Source organism: Nanorana parkeri, unplaced genomic scaffold (assembly GCF_000935625.1).
Source record: "Nanorana parkeri isolate BGI_ZX_2015 unplaced genomic scaffold, ASM93562v1 scaffold919, whole genome shotgun sequence".
Lineage (NCBI taxonomy): Eukaryota > Metazoa > Chordata > Amphibia > Anura > Dicroglossidae > Nanorana > Nanorana parkeri.
Genome location: NW_017307187.1, coordinates 177302 through 197521, shown reverse-complemented (window position 1 = coordinate 197521; position 20220 = coordinate 177302). Strand labels below are relative to the sequence as shown.

At 44.3% G+C, this 20220-nt stretch overlaps 1 protein-coding gene across 1 annotated transcript in view; it reads left to right on the top strand.

Moving 5' to 3' along the window:
- The first annotated feature begins 9508 nt into the window (after positions 1-9508).
- Positions 9509-20220, top strand: part of RPIA (ribose 5-phosphate isomerase A) — a 27779-nt gene continuing 17067 nt past the window's right edge. Inside the window, exons 1-4 of the mRNA XM_018566103.1 lie at positions 9509-9558; positions 16223-16354; positions 18700-18809; positions 19111-19252. Coding sequence (XP_018421605.1) covers positions 16262-16354; positions 18700-18809; positions 19111-19252 — 345 coding nt within the window. The 5' untranslated portion in view covers positions 9509-9558; positions 16223-16261. The remainder of the gene's footprint in view (positions 9559-16222; positions 16355-18699; positions 18810-19110; positions 19253-20220) is intronic.

The following is a 20220-nucleotide window of genomic DNA, read 5'->3' as shown; positions in this document are numbered from 1 at the left end:
AGGAGAACTATGGGGAAAAGCCTTAACCCCATAGTTCTCCTTTAAAGATAGGTTTTATCACAATGTTACAGAGGTGCTGATCAATTCTTATCTGTGCAAGCTCTATTGTAGCTTAGACAGCTCTGAGTTTTAAAGATCTCGGGGAGCTCTGGCAGTAAATTAAGATGTGAGCAAGAACATGGAGGTGGCTTTTATATAGTCCATGAAACAGCTTACAACAGTGGTGCCCATTAGGTAGATCGCAATCTACAAGTAGATCACAAAGTGAACACTGGTAGATCGCGATCGGCTTACTGACCTGTGTCCTGTCCTCCCACAGTGCTTGTGCAGCTGAATGTGTCAGATGCCACAGACAGGAAGGAAAGAGGAGAGGAGACTTGGGAAGCTGCTGCAGCGGAGGTAAGAAAAGAAAGACAGAGAGAGACAGCAGAAAAAGTGAGAGAAGAGACAGCAGATAGAAACAGGGAAGAGAGAGAGGAGAGAGAGAAGAGAGGGCCGGTTCACACCACAAAGTCTGCGTTCCAGAGTGTTCGGCCTCTAGAAAGCATTGGAAAGCAAACCAGTTAATGATATTCATGTGTATAAAAAAATGCAACATGTTTCCTTAAAGTGTATTTTAACCCAAAAACTAAAATGTAACATATAGTTCTTAGGGGTGCATCCATTAGTACCCAAAACTATCTATAGGCAATGCTTTAAAAGCTTTTACAGGTCATTAGTTTAGGGTTACCATATATAATAACTCTAGAATTATTGCTTTCACTCCGGCGTGCACGGCAATACCAAACATGTGTGACACAATCGTTTTTTAAAAAATAGGCATGTCTAGGGTTGCCACCTGTCCAGGATTCACCCGGACAGTCCGGGTTTTGAATGCTCTGTCCGGTTTTCATGGCAGCATGGGAGGGACTTTTTTTGGGGGGTGTTTATTTATTTCTTTATCCATTTATTTTATTTTACTTTTTTTTTTAATTTAACTTAACATTATTGCTATTACATACTATAATAACAAGCCACCTATACAATAGCAGTTTACTGGTGACAGGTCTTCTTTATGGTTACATTAGGGGTCTGTTAGATCCTTAATGTCACCTTTGCAGGTCACTAAAGTTGATCAAGCACACAGCTTCTTTCCCAGCCTCTCTGGTTCAGAAACGAGTGTTCAGAAACTGGAAGTGAGGAGGAGAAGATCAGTGATCGGGAGCCCAGGAGACACAGCCGACGGTGTCGGGTGAGGTAGCATATTTTGCTAGCTCATGAAAGTGATCACTTTCAGTGTAAAGCTGACAGTCGGCTTTACACATGTAAACGCAGCCACCAGGAGTCTGCTTACAGGGGCCCACTGCTGCCGATGTATAGCATACATATGTGGCAGTTAGAGGGGATGTAAAAACAAAAAGGTTTTTTTTTTGTTTAAAAAAAGCAATGAGGGGCAGGGGTGTCCTGAGGTGTGGTGTCACCGAAGCGGCAATAACTCACATGCGTGTGACATCAGTGCGCAGGCGCGTGATGAGGTTGCACACATGCTATTACCTGCCGCCGGCCATCTCTGTGATGGATGCCGGCAGGGAGAGGAGAGGACGTTCACCCAGCGGGATAAGGTATGCCACCGGGTTCCCTGCAACTGTCAGGCTCTCGGTCCATGGCCGCAGGGCCGGTGCTAGGATTTTTGCCTACACAGGCAAAGTTGCATTTTTGCGCCCCCCCCAACTCCCTCCCCGACCCCCTGTAGCGCTGGGCCTGCTCCCTATCAGCATGTAAGCTGCATAGTGTATTTTACGTTTTTGGCTGCTGTCCCCTTCCCCTCTTCCTCAATTCCCCCTCCTCCGCACACCATCCATGTTTTTGTTCCTTTCAGCTCTGTTGCTTTGGGGCTCTGCGTAGTTTAAAAAAAAAAAAATGTCTTCACTTACCTTCGGTGCGGGAGAGCAGAGGCGAGTCAGCGCTGGTCCGGCGGGAGGAGCTCCAGGGGGGGGTCCTAATTTAGCTGGCCACGCGTGTCGGGATCCTCTGGCAGTCGCTGGCCAGCTAAATTAGGACCCCACCTGGAGCTCCTCCCACCTGACCAGCGCTGACTCGCCGCTGCTCTCCCGCACCGAAGGTAAGTGAAAAAAAAAACATAGCGCAAGCATGTACTTGTCAAAATGTCCTGTTTTTTCCACCATCACCCTGCAGCGCCCTCAGGCGGCCGCTTGCATTGCAGTAGCGCCGGGCCTGTATGGCCGAGTGCCCGACTTTTCAAAAGGGGTGACAACAAAATGTTTGTCAGTCATTTTGCTGTCACCCCTTTTAATGGTGTCACCCAGGTGAGGGGGTTAGAACCTTTTTTGCTGTCTGTACTCCTCCCTCACTTTCCTCTTTTATCCTCCATTACTCTCCTTCTCCCATCCCTTTCCTTTTGCCCATATATAAGTACCTTACTACTTTCTTGCGTCTCTAATACAACTCATCTATACCATCTATTTGTTTTGCTAGTGAATATTGTTAAAGTAAACTATTGAACAAGATAAATATGGGACTTTCAGTGCTGTCCTCTGAAAACTAGCTGTCTGGCTGTTATGCCCAACCACTGGCTCCAGTACTTTTGAGTCTCTGACTTGAAACAAGCAAGACCAAAGTCAGCAGTCCATATCTACACACTTGTTCTGGGCTAGTGACTCAACGCATCAAGGCATGACAGCCTCCATGTTTGTCTTGGGGAAGGTTTCGTCCAAAAGCCATTGCCACTAAAAACATCCAAACTGAAATAAACAAAGGAATGTGGACAATTCTGTTGTGCGTCACTCTCAAAAACTCCACTACTGAATATTTCTAGAACAGTTCAGAACACTGAGTTGTCTTTAGTTTACCGTCCCTCGTCCTTGAGATATACTGTTCCGTGCCTTGCAGCTGGGTAAACAGTTCCCTTCCCAGAAGATAACGCTGTTTACTTTTGTATGGTTACTACAAAGCTGTCATTACGAAGCTTTCCTTACCAATCTTGCGTATGATGTGTCCTCACAGAAAGAGCTGGTACATTCTAGAATCCTGACAACAAATATATTATTCATTCCTCTAGAATAACATTGGATATTCCATTCTTTCCCTTCTCTCCTATGTGCTGTCATGCACGAGATGATAACGAAGGGTGACGCCATACCTAAGTATGAATCATGGGTCCCTACAGCGCCGGATTTACTCTCCCTGCCGCCCCAAGGCTAGGTTCTGCGATGCGCCCCGCTGTTTACATGTGAAATCGGCGACATCGCCGAGTTCACATGTAAACGAAAAATCGTCTGCCTCACTCTACATTCAGTCCTGCTTGTGCAAAGCAGGACTGAAAGTAGAGAGAGAGAGGGCAAGTTCCCCACAAGGACACCGCTGCCGCCCTTCTGCGCCCTGCCGCCCCGAGGCCGGACCTCGGTGGCCTTGTGGGGAATCCGGGCCTGGGTCCCTATAATAAGATTTTGAGGGGCCACCCCTGCTAACTGTAGCTGTTGGCAGTGTCAACTGTGACAAAAGGTGTCATCCAGGAAAGGCAGCAGGAGAGCTGTCAGCATAGCCAGACTACTAGGGATCAGTGGTGGGCAAGTCTGCCCAGTTTCGATCTGCCAAGGTGTGATGGTGGAAGTCTCAAACCTGCTGTTGCCACCAGAATGTGATGACTGTACTCTCAGCCTTTAGCAGCTCACGGAACAACAATCTAAGCGTCAGCAACTGAGAGTGATCATCACCAGGGTTGATTAACTCTTCAGTTAACCCTTTTCAAATACAACAGCCACCAGGTGTCTTAATGAAAAGACGCATCGTTCACAGCATCTGCATTCTGAACTGTAAGGAATATCTGTGACAATCGCTGCCACGTCAACACAGGAATGTACATGTCAGGAAGATCAAGCAAGTCTACATAGCAGGAGTTCTGTGTGAGTACCTGCACACTGCAAGGGTTAAGTGCTTGTTTTGATCTAGGTGTGAAAATAAAAAATATGTTCACCCTATCCTCAAAACCGTCAGGCTGTTAGACTGGTCTGTCCAGCCTCTCTCCACCTACGCTCAGCAAGGTCCCGTAAGTCCGCACGTCCAATGCACAGTGTATTGGATGTGAGGATGCTGACAGACATACTGTGCTATTGCTGTAGCAGAGGAGGAGACAGGCTGGACTCCAGTGCAGATTTTCAGCTATACTCTGTGATCTGCATTTCTGCATCTGATTCTGATCTTTCCTTACCAACCTGGCTTGCTCCCTGACTTTTCTGTGGCTCTCCTCGGTTTGCTGCTCAGCCCTGTTTTCACTCTGGCTTGTTTCCCAATTATGATTACTGCCTGCCACTTTGGCACTATGCTGCCAGCAAGTTGCTGACCTGTCCCGTCCATGGACCTGCCTCTGCCTGCCATATTGGTACCCTCTCTTCCGAATGTTGCTAATCCTGACTTGTTCCTGAATGCTTCTCTTTGGTGACCTGCATCTCCTGTCACCTCCCTCCATGAGATAACAGCGCTCACAAGTACCATTGACATTAGTAGTGTCATCATCTACTGGCACTCATGCCAATCCTTATTTCCAGATGACACTGTTTTACAATCCAACAAGCAACATATTATTGTACATAAGAAAATTATAACTGTATACACACCAGACATACTGTATAAATCTGTTGGAGATATATTGCATAGGACAATTATTGTGACCAATTGGCCTGCCGGACGTTATAGCATAGGCATGTTTGGTGTCTAACTAAATGTTATTCTCTTATACATCTGTGTAATCTCTTTTTATGATTAGCATCCCTTACAGCACCAGTTATAGAATATATATGTGTTGGGAGTTGAGTTGTTTGAAAAGGTTACTTTTCCAATACACAGGAATAATGAGACTTAGTCCACCATTATCTTTAACTTCTCTTTATTATATGAGGTATTATAACAGAAAGTCCATATTTAAAATGGTTCCAACTTCCATGGCAGGCCCAGTTCAGTTCCCTTGGCCACTACAGGGGTACTCTTTTGTGAGTATCTGCCAGCTTTCTTGCGGAAGAACAGACAGCATTCCCCCAAAAAGGGAAGGCCCTAAACTGGCTGCTTCACATGGTCAGCACTAAGACCTTTCCTCTCCCTTGAGGGCCCAGATGATATAAGTGGGAGATATCTGAACAGTAGAACAGTAGAAAGGCATCATGGCACACTCACAAACTAGCATGTAAAACAACTTGTCTCACCACTAAGGACAATGACAGAGGTTTGGATACACGTCTTCTGCAAAGGATGTGTAAGCCGCACTGCCGCGCCAAGGCACCTCTTATAGTGCGGTCCTAACTCTAAACTATGAGAGTCTCCATCTTGGAGCACATGGGGCAGAAGATATCAAATTGGGTGCAGGCTTGTCAGGAGGACGCCCCACCTCCTTAAAGGTACAGAAACACACAAGGGATCCCGCACATCCCATTGGCAGCTGAGAAACCCCATGCGTCGCTGCACCAAATCGGTAAAGCAAAACAAACGACAAACGCACTCAACAATTTGTTACCAGTTGTACAGTAAGGTGCACACGAAATGGGCTTTGAACAGTAGAACAGTAGAAAGGCATCATGGCACACTCACAAACTAGCATGTAAAACAGCTTGTCTCACCACTAAGGACAACAGGACACAGTCATAACCAATATATCAAATCAAATAAATGAAACAAAAACAGACATGGTATTCAGAATGTCTGCAAACATATAGATTACATGACTGCAAACAACAGATACATTTGAAGAAAACATATTCTAAATATAGAACTGGGGATCCAAAATGCAGAGCAGCTTGCCTGTCAAAGGGTAGAGGCAGGTGACCGAGAGGATCACACTCCACGGCCTGGGGATGAATCTATAGTACCTTGTCTATGAAAATGTGTCAGCACAGGCTGAACTCTACATTGGTGCTGAAACTCCCTTACCAGAGGACTATCCACACTTTTGTCTCTCTGTTGCTTAGGGATTCGAAAAATGGCACATTGGTCCAACAATAGCGCATTTGTATGTGTCCTGTCACTATCCTTTAAATCAAAAACATCCTCTTGGATGTAGAGTAACTCCCACCCGAATACAAGGTGAGGAATAAACAGACAAGGACCAGAGTCAGAGCTGCAGAGGCACCCAAAAGACTCTTTAGGGGCACACAAAGACCCCTCCACAGCCATCACAGTGCAGTCTACATGAACAGCATCCTCTGCCGCAGGTGCCCGCTCTGAAATTTCGAATACGTGGGTTACAGGAGACTCTGGCTCCATCGCCTCAGTGGAGGTAGTAGTTTCCAGTCCACAAAAGCCAGGCGATCAGAATTTAGAAGTAGAGGTCAGTAACAGTAGTTTACCTGTGCCCTAAGCACTAAGTACCAGTTTTCTTTTGCGCATATATTACATAACACTAATCATGAAGAACCTGAAGTGTATCTAAACCCAAAACCTTTTTTTAGGTTTCGGAAGGTGAAAGCAATGGTTAAAACCCCTCTGAGTTTTTTTTTTAATCATCTATTGTCCAAATAGAGAGCTAAGGGGAACTTGTTCTTAGAATGTTAAAGGCCAATTCCACCTTTCATACCATGTTCAATGCCCTACCCATATTAAGAGATGCTGCTCGCGGTATACTGAGACGCCGCAGCTGAAGCGGATCCCGACAATTGTGCCGGGATCCGCCCAGCTGCGTGACTGACAGCTGGCTCTGCCTATCTAGAGGCAGAGCCAGCTGTACCCGTCCCCTCCCCCGTCCGTTCCGCCAGTCAGCGTTGGCGGATCGGAGCGGGGAGGGGGGAATCCAGCCCCTCCCCTGTCACGGCAGAGAGCCGTGACAGGATCGAGAGGTGAGCGAACGCCGGTATGTGTTCGCTCACCTCCCGATCTACTGAGCCGACCTGTGACAGTCTCATTGTCACAGGTCAGCTAGAACTATGAGGTGAGTGAAAAGCACTCACCTCATAGTTCTCCTTTAAGTGTATAACGTGGAACATACAGGCTTCTGTATATTTTCAGATTCGTCGTGGCTGTCCGTAGCTCCCCCACACAGTTGTGTTATTCAGTCATAGATCCATTAACAGGATCCGTGCATGAAAAAAACAACTGCCAATGCGGCAGAGGTACTTATAGTACTTAATAGAATACAAGTGGGGTGACGTCACTGCACTTCTAGTCCATTGATAGCTTTCTCTCGCTCCATAAGCAGTGGTCCTTGGTATAGACCCAGCGTTTTAAGGAACAGTCTGCAGGAGCAGACTAATTGCAGTTGCAATGTTTTGCAGGCTCCAATGAAAGAAAAAAAATGCACTTTTTTCTTTTTGAAATACAAGTGCATATATTCATTTTCTGCAAAAAGTGGAAGACACCTATAAGAATATTAGAACAGGTGTCCCCACTGGAAGATTTCCTCTTACCCCCTATTCCAGTGACTACAGTAACATTTTGTATTTCCCATCACTTTCTGTAATGGTTACCCAAATAGAAATGGTGACTATTCCTCAGTGGTTCTAGCTGGGTACACAGGGAGAGATTTCTTTTGCGAGGCTGAACAAAGAGAAATCTGACAGATTCCTCCAGTGGCTGCCACTGTCAGAATCCCCGAACAGTGACTGCAGCTGTTCGGGTGACAGTTTTCCAGCACATTCCTTCAACAAAAGTTGTTTTAAGGTGACACTAAATTCAGGAATTAAACCTTAAAAATGCAGCTGTGGATCCAGGGCCGGTGCTGGACTATTTTGCGCCCTAGGCAAGACCAGCTACTTGCACCCCCCAGCCCCCCTCCTGCGGTACAGCTCCCAATCCCCCACTCTGCGCTGCTCCATTCTCCTGCCAGCTAACTTCCACAGGCGATAGTTGGATGTAAGCAGCCGGGACAATAGCCAGACTGCTATTGGCTATTTTAATTTGAAATAGCCAATAGCAGACTGGCTATTGAAACACCAGCAACTGAGCAGAGGAGCGAACCTGAGAGAGAAAGTTGTCTTTAAGTTCCGCTCCTCTACTTAAGTACCTCTACCTCTACTCAGTGGGCAGGTGCAAGAGCAAGCCTGCTATTGGCTTTTGCAATTTGAAATAGAGGGGTTGGGCACCGTGGGGCAGTAAGTGGTCGAGGCTGCGACCTAGCCAGCAGTGCGCCCTAGGCGGCTGCCTAGTTTGCCTAGTGGCAGCACCGGCCCTGTGTGGATCCTCAAATCATCTCTGAATTGGTGCTGACACTGTCCTTCCTTCTGGAGGGGGGCTACTTTTGGTTCCCCATGATCCCTGTGTGTGTTTTGTTACTTCTGGTTTCTGAGACGGACGTTCCCTGGTCAGAGAGGCCAAGGAAGAAACTGGTCAAGCATGATCTGTGCTTGATCAACTTCAGTGGGCTGCAAAGGTGACAATAGGGGTCTAGGTGACAATAGACCTCCCATGTCTCCTTAAAGAGGACCTGTCGCCACTAAATTGCTATCACATAGGTTGCTTATTAGCCCCTTATGTAATAGCAATAAAGTAAAAGTGACACTAAACTCAGGAGTTAAATCTCAAAAATGCATTCAGGTACCTTTAATTATTAACAAAAATGTATCTTATTTGTGTATCACTCGGCTGTAGATCCTCAAATCATCTCTGAATTGTTGCTGACACTGTCCTTCCTTCTGAAGGGTGACTACTTTTATTCCCCATGATCCCTGTGTGTGCTTTGTTATCCCTGTGTGTGTTGTAAAGTAGCCACCGCTCCAAGCTCGCTCCTGTGATGGACTTCAATCTCATGTTTAGTTTACTAATTTGTCTTGAGATTGTAATCCATCACGGGAGTACGCTTGGAGTGGTGGCTACAGCACACACAGGGATAACAAAACACACACAGGGATCATGGGGAACAAAAGTAGCCCCCCTCCAGAAGGAAGGACACTGTCAGCAACAATTCAGAGATGATTTGAGGATCTACAGCCGAGTGATATACAAATAAGGTCCAGTATTGTTATTATACACAAATAAGATACATTTTTGTTCATATTTCAAGGTACTTGAGTGTGTTTCTATCTCCGGAGTTTAGTGTCACTTTAATGATCAACTTTTGTCAAGGAGATAGGGCCATCCAGGGATCAAACTTTGATCCATGTGTACCCAGATTAACAATTCCTTGCTCATTAAAAACAAAACAAAAAGCAAAACAAAACAAACAAAAAAAAAACAACAGTTTTGGCTGCAGCTACACTTTGAACTGGCTAGATTTCCTGTGCTGTTCCCATTGCAGAGTCTATGCTGCCATCTAGTGGACAAACTAAGAAACGCACCTTTCATCTACAAGTGACAATGTTGCCAAAAACAGAATTTATTTATCTAAACAAGACAAAACAACACAAACGTACTGCACAGCAGAACATTGTGAGCGGGCAGCAGCTGAGGGACACACCAGCCCTTCCCTATGACAAATGACAATAACCTGGCATGTCACTTCAATCCAGACTCAACTAAGTGCAGCCTTCTAGTTGTCCCCGCCCCCTCCCTGACGTCACATAACCGAGAGCATTACTGGGAAGGGAGCATGTTGTGTGCTGTGTGATCACATTGCCAGAAGCTGAGGATCCCTCTCCCCAGTAAGTGTAGCAGAGCCCAGTGTTACATTGTATTTGCTGGTTATAAGGGGGATACACAGGGAGATCACATTGTGCTGATTGCTCATATTCTTTATTTTTGTCACTTTTATTGAAGATACTCTCATGTGTTATGTTTATGATGCTTTGTATCAAGATGTCCCTGTATGCACTGAAGACTTGTGGAGGGGAATGAGTGTGAGTGATCTGAGCTGACTATGATGTTAATGGGTCTGTTCACTGGAAACTGATCCTAGATGTACTTTAATGATAACCAGTCAGAGATTTAATTCTTTCAAATGGTCTTGCACGATTTTTAGATACAACTTAGAAAAGTTGATTCAGATTTACACTATTTATTATTATTTTTCAGGATTTGTATAGCGCCAACAGTTTGCGCAGCGCTTTACAATATAAGGAAGACATTACAATCACAATACAATTTCAAGACAAGTTGGTAAGGAAGCCCCTGCGGGCTTAGAATCTAAAAGGGAGGGGCCAGTGATACATGAGGAGGTAGCTGTGTGGGGATGAGTTGTTTGAGAATGTGATGGTTCAGTGGTTAGGTTGAGGTGGGATAGGCTTCCCTGAAGAGATGAGGTTTTAGGGATCACCTTAAGGCAGTCATAGTTGGGGTAAAGCGTTCCAGAGGATGGGATTGACTCTAGTGAAGTCCTGGAGGTGAGCATGGGAGGAGTTGACGAGGGAGCTGGAAAGCAGGAGGTCTTTGGAAGAGTGGAGGGGACGGTTAGGGTGATACTTTGAGACAAGGTTTGAGATATAGCCGGGGGCAGAGTTGTGAATGGCCTTGTAAGTGGTTGGTAATATTTTGAATTTTATCCTTTGGGCTATTGGAAGGCAGTGCAGGGATCAGCAGAGGGGGGTTGCAGACACTGAGCGGTTGGTTAGGTGAATGAGTGGCAGCTGCATTCATGATAGACTGAAGGGGGAGGAGCCTGTGTAGTGGTAGGCCAATGAGGAGGGAGTTGCAATAGTCAAGACGAGATATAACAAGTGAGTGGATGAGCAGCTTAGTGGTTTAATTGGTGAGGGATGGGCTTATTTTGGAGATTTTACCAAGGTGAAGGCGGCAGGATTTATATAGCGATTGGATGTGGGGAAGGAAGGTGAGGTCCGAGTTAAGCATGACACCTAGCACTTTGGCATGGGGGGGAGGGATGGATAGTTGTGTTAAGGTGCCCATGCACCTTGCAATCATCGACCACACAGATTTTCGTTTGCGCATGAGCAGCGTTAATCGTAGGAATTTTGACGTACGGAAACCCCACCAACCTTGCGAAAATCGTACGATTGACCAAAGTTTTCTAGCATGCCGGAAAGACGACCGTCGTACGATTGTACAATATTTGCGGTTGTAGACTCCCCATCAACCTTATGAATATCCGACACAAACGCAATCGCAAACGCAAGGTGTATGGGCATCTTTATCAATCTCAAGGGAAAAGTTGGGGGGCGGGAGGAAATATCATGAGCTCAGGGTTTTTTTTCTGTTTGTGTTTTTTTTGCACTAAGATTTTTTTGACGAAAAGAAGTGTTACTTGAATTTGGGGGGCAGCTGACTTATGTAAGGTATCATTCCTGAAAAGACTGTCAATTTTGATAAATTTGTCTGGGAAAGTGGGGCTCATCCTTTTGTAGTGGTGGAGTCAAGGAAGGCGGGGTTTCCCCTTTTGTAGTGGTGGAGTCAAGGAAGGCGGGGTTTCTCCTTTTGTAGGGGTGGAGTCAAGGAAGGCGGGGTTTCTCCTTTTGTAGTGGTGGAGTCAAGGAAGGCGGGGTTTCCCCTTTTGTAGTGGTTGAGCCGCGGAACGTGGGGTTTCCCCTTTTGTAGTGGTTGAGCCGAGGAGCGTGGGGTTTCCCCTTTTCTAGTGGTGGAGCCAAGGAAGGCGGTGTTTCCCCTTTTGTAGTGGCGGCGCTTCCCCTTTTTTGTAGTGGCGGAGCCAGGGAAGGCGGGGCTTCCCCTTTTGTAGTGGCGGAGCCAAGGAAGGCGGGGCTTCCCCTTTTGCTGTGGTAGGGGAAGTAGGGGCCCCTTTTGGCGATCCTGAGGCAGGGAATTAGGACTCCCCTTTTGCCGTGGTAGGGGAGGTGGGTGGGGGGTCCCTTTTGGTGAGGAAGGGGAAGTGGGGCACCCCTTTTGCTGTAGCTGAGGCAAGGAAAGCGGGGGTTCCCTTTTGCTGAGGCATAGGAAATGGGGCACCCTTTTGGCTGAGGCAAGGGATGCAGGGGTCCCCTTTTGCTCTGTTAGGGGAATTGGGGGGCCTCTTTTGGCGAGGCTGCGGAAGCGGGGGACCCTTTTGCTATAAATGAGGTATAGGAAGTGGAGCACCCCTTTGGTTGAGGCAGGGGAAGCGGGGGTTCCCCTTTTTGCTTTTTGGACAGGCTGTTCACTTTGCAAGGGAATTTTGCCTTCTCTTATTGCATAAGGTGGAGTTCTGCAGATTACCATCATTCAATCATCTTCAAGCTAAAGTACTGTTTACAATTTACTAAAAGATTGAATTTGATCTGTTGAATCTCCTGTTATGCACATTATATGACCCTATATTAACAGACACTTAAAACCTGCTACAAGAAATTAGATTATAAACTCAGGAGTTGCATCATCTGGGCCATCCACTCAAGATGGCAGAGGATGCCGAACCTGGGAGAAGAATGGGTGAAGATGAAAGCAGTGGAACGTGAGTGTGCATCACTGGAGGTAAGTATTGTAGAATTTGGATCAGCTTTATACCAATGTTCTTAAAGCAGAACCTGAGACTGGTGGGCCAGTGCAGCACTTGCCTTTATGTGCATGCATACTTGCTCACATGCACACATCTTACATGCTTCTCCTGTTTTTCTTCCCCAGCGCTGACAGGTCTGTACTCCCCATAGCCATCCTTGCCACCTTCTCTGTTGGCATCCAACATTCATTCTTTGGGTTTTGGGTAACCAGTGATCTATTGTGTATGAAGTTATTTTATCTTGGCACCCGGCTTCAATTCTCAACTTGTTCAGTTGAGCTTTTGGCTTTCATTTTCAAAGCTTATTGGTTGCTGTGCACAGCTGCACCAGATTCTGTCTGCTCCATTCTTCGTAAATTCCCTTCAGTGTCTCTTCTACCAAAAAAATCTTTCTCCTAGCAAGTATTTATTAGTATTATTTATTTTGTTTTCTGTTGTAGTTTTTTTTAAAGGCTTCAGTTCCAATTTAATACATATATTCATGCCGTCACTGTATTTTTATATGGCAATTATTTTTATTAAATTGCAATTTTTTTGTTAAATTGCTTGTGCAAACCATCTCTTTTGTCATAGTCTTTGTACACACACGGCATATGTTGTAATTAAATACACGAGAGTCTGTTTCTGTTGAACGGTGTTAAAAAAAAAAAAAAAAAAAAAAAAATTCCTGAGGGACAACTCCTTTTTTATAGGAACTCTATATATAGATAGAGAGAGAAACTGCCATTAGAATCCATAGAAACATTTTTTTTTTTAGACCATGTTCACAGACTAAGCACTGCTGATGCCAGACAAAAGGGAACATTTGCTTTTACATCTAAAAAATATATTTTCTGTTTGCTGGCTGTTCTCTGATTTATTTGCCCCCTTTTCAGCTCATTTGAGCTTATTGTTCTGTGTTGTTGTTTTAGATTGCTGCGGTTCTAGATACTGGAATTATCTAGTAGCAGTGTAAAATCTCTCTCTTAGCTGGACTGTTTCAACTATTCAGGTTAAAAACAGGATTCAGTTCCACACATTTGCAAACACCCGTTACAGCCACACTGCTATGTCAAGGCACCTCTGGTAAGTGGTTTGATGTCTCACTCAACAATGGCAGCCGTCATCTTTATATTTCACAAGCTTTTCTTTGATACAGCCTCTGTCTGTATACTGAATACTAGGGATATACCAATACCAGTGCCGATGCTGAGTATTTGGGTGAGTACTCACCCAAATGCTCCAATGCCTGGCACGATACTTAAGCTTATGGTATTAGTAAGGCGGGCAGTGAGTCATCACACACTGCCCGGCTTCCTAATTGGCCGGGAAGCTGGTTCCATGCTCCCTCGTCACAAGTGACGAGGGAGCATGGAGCCGGCTTCCCAGCCAATCAGAAAGCTGGGCAGTGTGTCATTACATGCCCTCCAGCTTTCTGATTGGCCAGAAAGCCAGCTTCATGCTCCCTTGTCACCTGGTGATGAGGTACCATGCAGCCTGCTTCCCAGCCAATCGGGAAGCCGGCTGCCGTGTAATGACGCGTTACCCGGCTTCCTGATTTCTTGAACAATCAGGAAGCCGGGCAATGTGTCAATACACAGTGCCAAGATTCCTGATTTGGCCAGAAAGCTGGCTTCATGCTCCCTCATAATCTGGTCGGAAAGCTGGGTGGCCAGTCTTTACACGCCTCCCGGCTAATCGGAAAGCCAGGAATTTGAAGTTCTTTCTAAAATAAGGGTGTATAACCATTCTGCGGGACCCATCATATAAGCTGCTGTCCAAGCTATCCAAATGTTTTCTAATGCCATCCTTCTCTCCCCCCCTTTTTTTTTTCTTTTCAAGTCTGATAGAGTTGAAAGCCGAATAATGGCATATAGACAAAATGTGTTTAGTTATCAGGGTGAAGTTCCTGTTTTTGTATTACAAAGCCTCTTTAGTAAATGCAGCGGATATGGTCAGTCATCACCCAATTGATTGGGCAAGGTTTGGGAAATGTGGTAAGAATTATCGCACAACCACAACACTGTTCATATGTGTTATAATGTAACTGTGCTTCCTAAACCCGACTTAGTGTCCACCGATAGCTGATATTTTGTGCCTATTTATCCAGGTCGATAAAACTTTGCTGAGCCCATGATGACTTCTCTACTGCATATAGGAGGTCACCTGCTAAACGTGGACTGTTGGTTATAAGCTGTAGCAAGGAGAACTTGCTCCAGTGTACTATATGAGCATACATTTATCAAAATGGGGTAATTAAAGAGTAAAACAAATTCTCACAATGAATGTCTCTTATTTGCTCCCTTTTGGGTCTGTTATGCATTGAAATAATTTTGGTATATCTGCCCCAAAGGTTTATAACATTATACAGTAGTTGTTTATTCATTGGGACTTTACATGATAGAGATAGATATCATTTTTTTTCATATTGCTCCCACTTTTTTATGATTATGTGTGTGTATATAGGGTAGATTGTTATTTATTGAGTGCAGTGCACTTTCTTAATATATAATTGTTAATTCGCTTTGGCACAGCTGCTGGTTACAAGGAGAATAGCGCTGAGACATTATTTTTTTCGTTGAGTCCAATGAAATGTAAAATTACCATCTCATCGCTGAGAATAGAATTTCACACAGCCTGGAAAACCAGGTGCTGACCATACAAGCTTGTCTCGACTCTAGAAACACTTCAAAGGAACAAACGATCGCATCTCTGGTATCTTCCACTCTGCAAAGGTTTATTATAAAATCAACAACTCCATGTTGTAATGCTTGTCTGAGCACCACCCACTAACCGTAACGCCTTTCACCCACCCGGGCTCGAGCCTAGCCTTTCACCCACCCGGGCTCGATCGCTACAATTAAGCTTTGGTGAAACACGCTGGAGGGCATTGCTTAGGCAGGGATCACAACAGGGTACAAATAAATGGCAAGCGCACAATTTATAACTAGCCTTAATAGCAAGGTGCACATGGAAGGGCTTACATCAATGCAAAATCCAGAAGTTTTCCAGCACACTTACCAGCTACCCTGCAATAAAACAAATGTGACTGTCTAACAGTATGCGTTTTAAAAACAGGTTTTAGTTGCACATCTTGGGCAAAATATGTTTTGAAGCCGTACCGCCTCGTCAAGGCTTCTCTGTGTAGTGTGGTCCTAACTCTAATTTTTGAAATCAAAACATGGCTGATTTTATAATAAACCTTATGGAGTGTTGATCCAGGAGATGTAACCGTTTGTTTTTTGAAATGCTTTTATGCTTCTTTGACTTGCCTTGTGAGTTGCTTGGGGTTGGTTTGAAATTGCATCTGGCTACTTTCTAAGTTGCTTTCAGCTGCTTTTCATTTTAGGCCCGGTTCACACCTGGGCGTTTTGTAGCACGTTCGATGCTCTGCAAAGCGCTCAAATACCAAAATCCCATTATTTCCTATGGGTATGGTTCACACCTGGGCGTATTACAGGCCATATGAACGCGCTACAAAACGTCCTACGCCCAAAGAAGTACAGGAGCTTCTTTGGGGCATTTTTGTCGCGTGTTTCCATTGGGATACAGCCAAGTAGCCCTCGGAAACGCACGTTTGTCGCACGGTTTTTACCGTGAATTGTGCGACACACGCGCATATTCGATTTGCCTAGGTGTGAACCAAGCCTTACACTGATTTGTATGTGGCTGAAAAAGCAGATCAGAAGCAATGACTTGCCCTTAACTTTTTTTTCAGAAGCACCTTTTTAAAATATCTGCCTTTCAAGTAGCGGGGTAGAGGTGTCCAATCGGAATCTCAGCCAAGTGTACGCTTGTTATGAAGAAGGGTGTATACAAACACGAGCATTGACTCGCATAAACAGATCAATGCTAATACAGGAAGCTAAGAGTTATCAGTGCACACGAGGACAGGGAAGAGTTCATACTTCTGTATTCCTCATTCTCATGTGTTCTCTCTCCCCAGGCAAGCTGTGACAACGTGCGGTCAGATCCCCGTGTGACAACTGCATGATCCAGCGTCGGCTGCTCACTACCATCTGCAGGATGACGGAAGAGGCCAAGAGGCTGGCGGGATGTGCTGCTGTGGACAATCATGTTAAGGTTTGTTCTTTATTTCTTCATAGCCTTTATTGCAGGAATATATAATGCTTTAAAGGTGAACCCCGGGCACTAAAACGTGTATGTAAATATATTTCTTAATAGGCACAAAGGATATCCATTTTTTGTGCACCAAATGCCTTTGCATGCCCAGATAATACCTTGTTAAAGAAGCGGTGACAGCAGCACTGTACTTTACATAGTCTGGGCGGGGTTGGGTTGGGGGGGGGGCTTCAACAGGCTCCACCTACTACAGGCTGCCTGTAGAAAAGTACAGGAGTGGGAAGAGACCAGACCAGATGCCCTGCATAAGGGGAGAGAGCAGCAGTGACCAGTCTTTTTATTACTGGAGGTTCCTGCACAGTGGCAAAGTTTTACACTGGATCTGGAAGAAATACACAAAGCTCACCAACATTTAAGTAAGAATGCAGATGGATCTTGTAATAGGGTAATATGTGCTTATCCTGGAGTTCAGCTTTTAATAATCTCAAAGGACGCTTTTCTGTTGAAATGGTCCATCCAACCTTTTACAATCAAGCTTGGCATACTCCGTATTCCAAATGCAAACTATAATAAAACACCAGGGGCCTCATGGAAAGGTTTGGAGATCCCTACTCTGCTTTTGTCTCTTCTTTAACTGTGTTTCTGCTCATTGACACCTGGTGTTTAATAGAAAGGGCCCAACAGAACATTATATGGGCAAAGAAAAGACCAGTTGCAGTAGCAATAATAATGACCATCAAAATATTTTATATTATGACATGATTGTTAGTATTTCTGCACGTAATTTGTAACCCTAATACAAACATGTTTAAACGGTGGAGTTTTGTTACAGACCTAAAAACAGTTGCTGGTGATTAGCGGAGGAGACACTCTGGGGTTTTTACTGCCTGAGTAAGACTGTGTTAAGATGCCCATACACCTTACAATTATCTGCAGATTTTCTGTGGTCAGATAGAAAAGGTGCAACAGATTCCTCCATCTACACTTAACTGTGTGGATGGAGTAATCTCCACCTGGGCCAATCTGTTGCACTTTTTCCATCTGACCACAGAAAATCTGCAGATAATTGTAAGGTGTATGGGCACCTTTAGGCATACAGAGTTTAGTCTCAGTGCTGGCCAGGATGACCACAAGCTCTGGAGGTTATAAATCAGCAATCTCTGCAATCCTTAATAATACAGCGGTGGATATGTTATGTTTTACATGTACACAGGATTAATTTTTTTAAATTGCCTCTTAACTGGGCTCTCCCCACCAACTCCAGGCCTCTGAGCAGACTTATGGTCTGCTAAGCCTATTGTTACACCTTGCGTAGAGGGTGAATTTGCCATAATACTAAACTCAGAAGTTCTTAAAAATGCATTCAAGTACTTTTTTTACTATTAACAAAAATTTGTCTCTTATTTGTGTATCACTCGGCTGTAAATCCTCAAATCATCTCTGAATTGGTGCTGACACTGTCCTTCCTTCTGGAGGGTGGCTACTTTTGTACCCTATGGTCCCTGTGTGTGTTGTAAAGTAGTCACCGCTCCAAGCTCACTCCCCTGATGGGACTACAATCTTATGTTTAGTTTACTAATTTGTATTGAGATTGTAGTGTATCACGGGGGCGAGCTTGGAGCGATGACTACTTTACAACACACACAGGGACCATAGGGTACAAAAGTAGCCACCCTCCAGAAGGAAGGACAGTGTCAGCACCAATTCAGAGATTGGAGGATGTACAGCCCAGTGATACACAAATAAGATACATTTTTTTAAATAGTTAAGGTACTTGCATTTTTTAAATTTTAAATCCTGAGTTTAGTGTCACTAAGTATCCACATAAATTAGATTTTTTTTTGTCATCAATGAAGCTGTTAAGTAGGTTTCCTGTTACTGCAGCTGACAAATAATTTGAAGTGAATCTAACTTCTGGATCCTGCCAAAGATTTTAAACTCTCCTCACTGTGCCAAAAACTTGTGATTTTTCATACAGTCTGTGACCACTTCTGGAAAAATGTCTCACTTCAAACGATGGTCATTGCAATAGGAAGTATAGGGAAATCTCCCCAAGTGGGACAAAGATGGCAATAACTAATATCTTGAAGTAAATGGATGGAGTTACACTTTTGGTATATAAGCACAAAATTGCCTTAAATTGGGGAGGGTGGTGTTTTAATTCAGATGATCTAATTTGAAAACATGACTTCCTCTTTTTTAAGCATAAACTTTTTCTCTAGGAGCTGCAATCTAACCGGCCAGGTAAAAGATCTGGTAGCTGGTAGAGCGTGTACAATGCAGGAATGTAAAACCGGGTCACTCCCTTGGTAAATGAGACATGTAGTGACTGATCTGTTAAACAGTTGAATCGGAGTGCATTCAAAGCGGTGTTGGCATATAAAATGCCACCATTACATAAGCCCAATGCAGATAAAGGAAAAATTACAACTCACTCCATAAGTAATTTTCAAGGGTAAGTGCACCCAAAACTGATAATTATAAGTGTGGAACCTAATGGAAGAAAATGGCAGGTGGTTTAACTCTCCTGCAGCCACCAAAAACTGACCCCTAAATGTTGGCACCTTGCTAAATGTGCATCATGGCTACTATGCATGACAGAATTTCGTAGCTGTACAGATCGAAGCCAGAAAGAAATTTTGGTGGCCATCTTTGATTTGTCAACTATGTATGGCGTGAGCTGCGCTGACAATCGGCACAATTGCCAAAACCTGAAAGACTTTAGGTTTAAAATGTGCATTTCTATTTTCGATTAGGTTTGTTTTATTTATATTATATAATCTTATGTTTATAACTGCTGTCTGTACACGGGTGACGTTGTTAACTTTTTTTTATATTTTAGCTGAAAGGGTGAAGAATGAGAACCTGCATGTGTTCTGTGTTCCGACATCTTTCCAGGTAGAACACCTTATTAAATATTATATTATATTCAGTCTGCTTGTATTTAGGATTAAAATGTAACATCATCTTGTATATTAGAGCTGGAGAAATCCCAGATTCTGGGAAGCTAACACACCTTTTAAAAAAACACACATATCCTGTACGCAACCTAAAGAGGAAGATGATGGCCATCAAATAATATATCTGCTTACCTCTCCATAATGACTTGTAATACACTGCCTTTTAAAACAGCAAAGTCACCACCTGGCTTTAAGCCAAGCAAATCCATTGGATAAGTGTTATGATCTGGGGTTGCTTCATTAGGCTCAGCAATGTTATGTCCCCAAAGAATGAGGTCAGCTGCCTATCTGAATATACTGAATGACCAGGTGTTCCCCTCAATGGATTTTTTTTCTTCCCTGATGGCACATTGGGCATATTCGAAGGTGACAATGTCAGGATTCATCGGACTCGGATTGTAAAGAGTGGTTCAGGGAGCATGAGACATCATTGTCACACATGGATTGACCAACGCAGAGTCCAGACCTAAACCCCATTGAGAATCTTTGGGATGTGCTGGAGAAGACTTTACGCAGAGGTCCAACTTCCCCATCATCACTACAAGATCTTGGTGAAAAATGAATGCAACTCTGGATGGAAATAAATGTTGTGACATTGGATAAGCTTATCAAAATGATGCCACCAGGAATGCGTGCCATAATCAAAGCTAAAGGCGGTCCAAAGAAATAATTGAGTGTGCAACTTTTTTTTCTTTTCTTTTCTTTTCTTTGCCAGGCAGTGTAAAAAGTCCAAGCTGTTCTGGATCCCATGGGAGTTTTCTACTGATGATCCCACATTCTGGGGTCCCATGAACCTTACCTGCAGCTCCAGGACAAGGTCCTCTGGCACCCAAAGTGGGAATGACAAAGTGCGCTAATCCCCCCCCCCCCCCCCCCCCCTTTTTAATTTTGCTTACACAAAATACA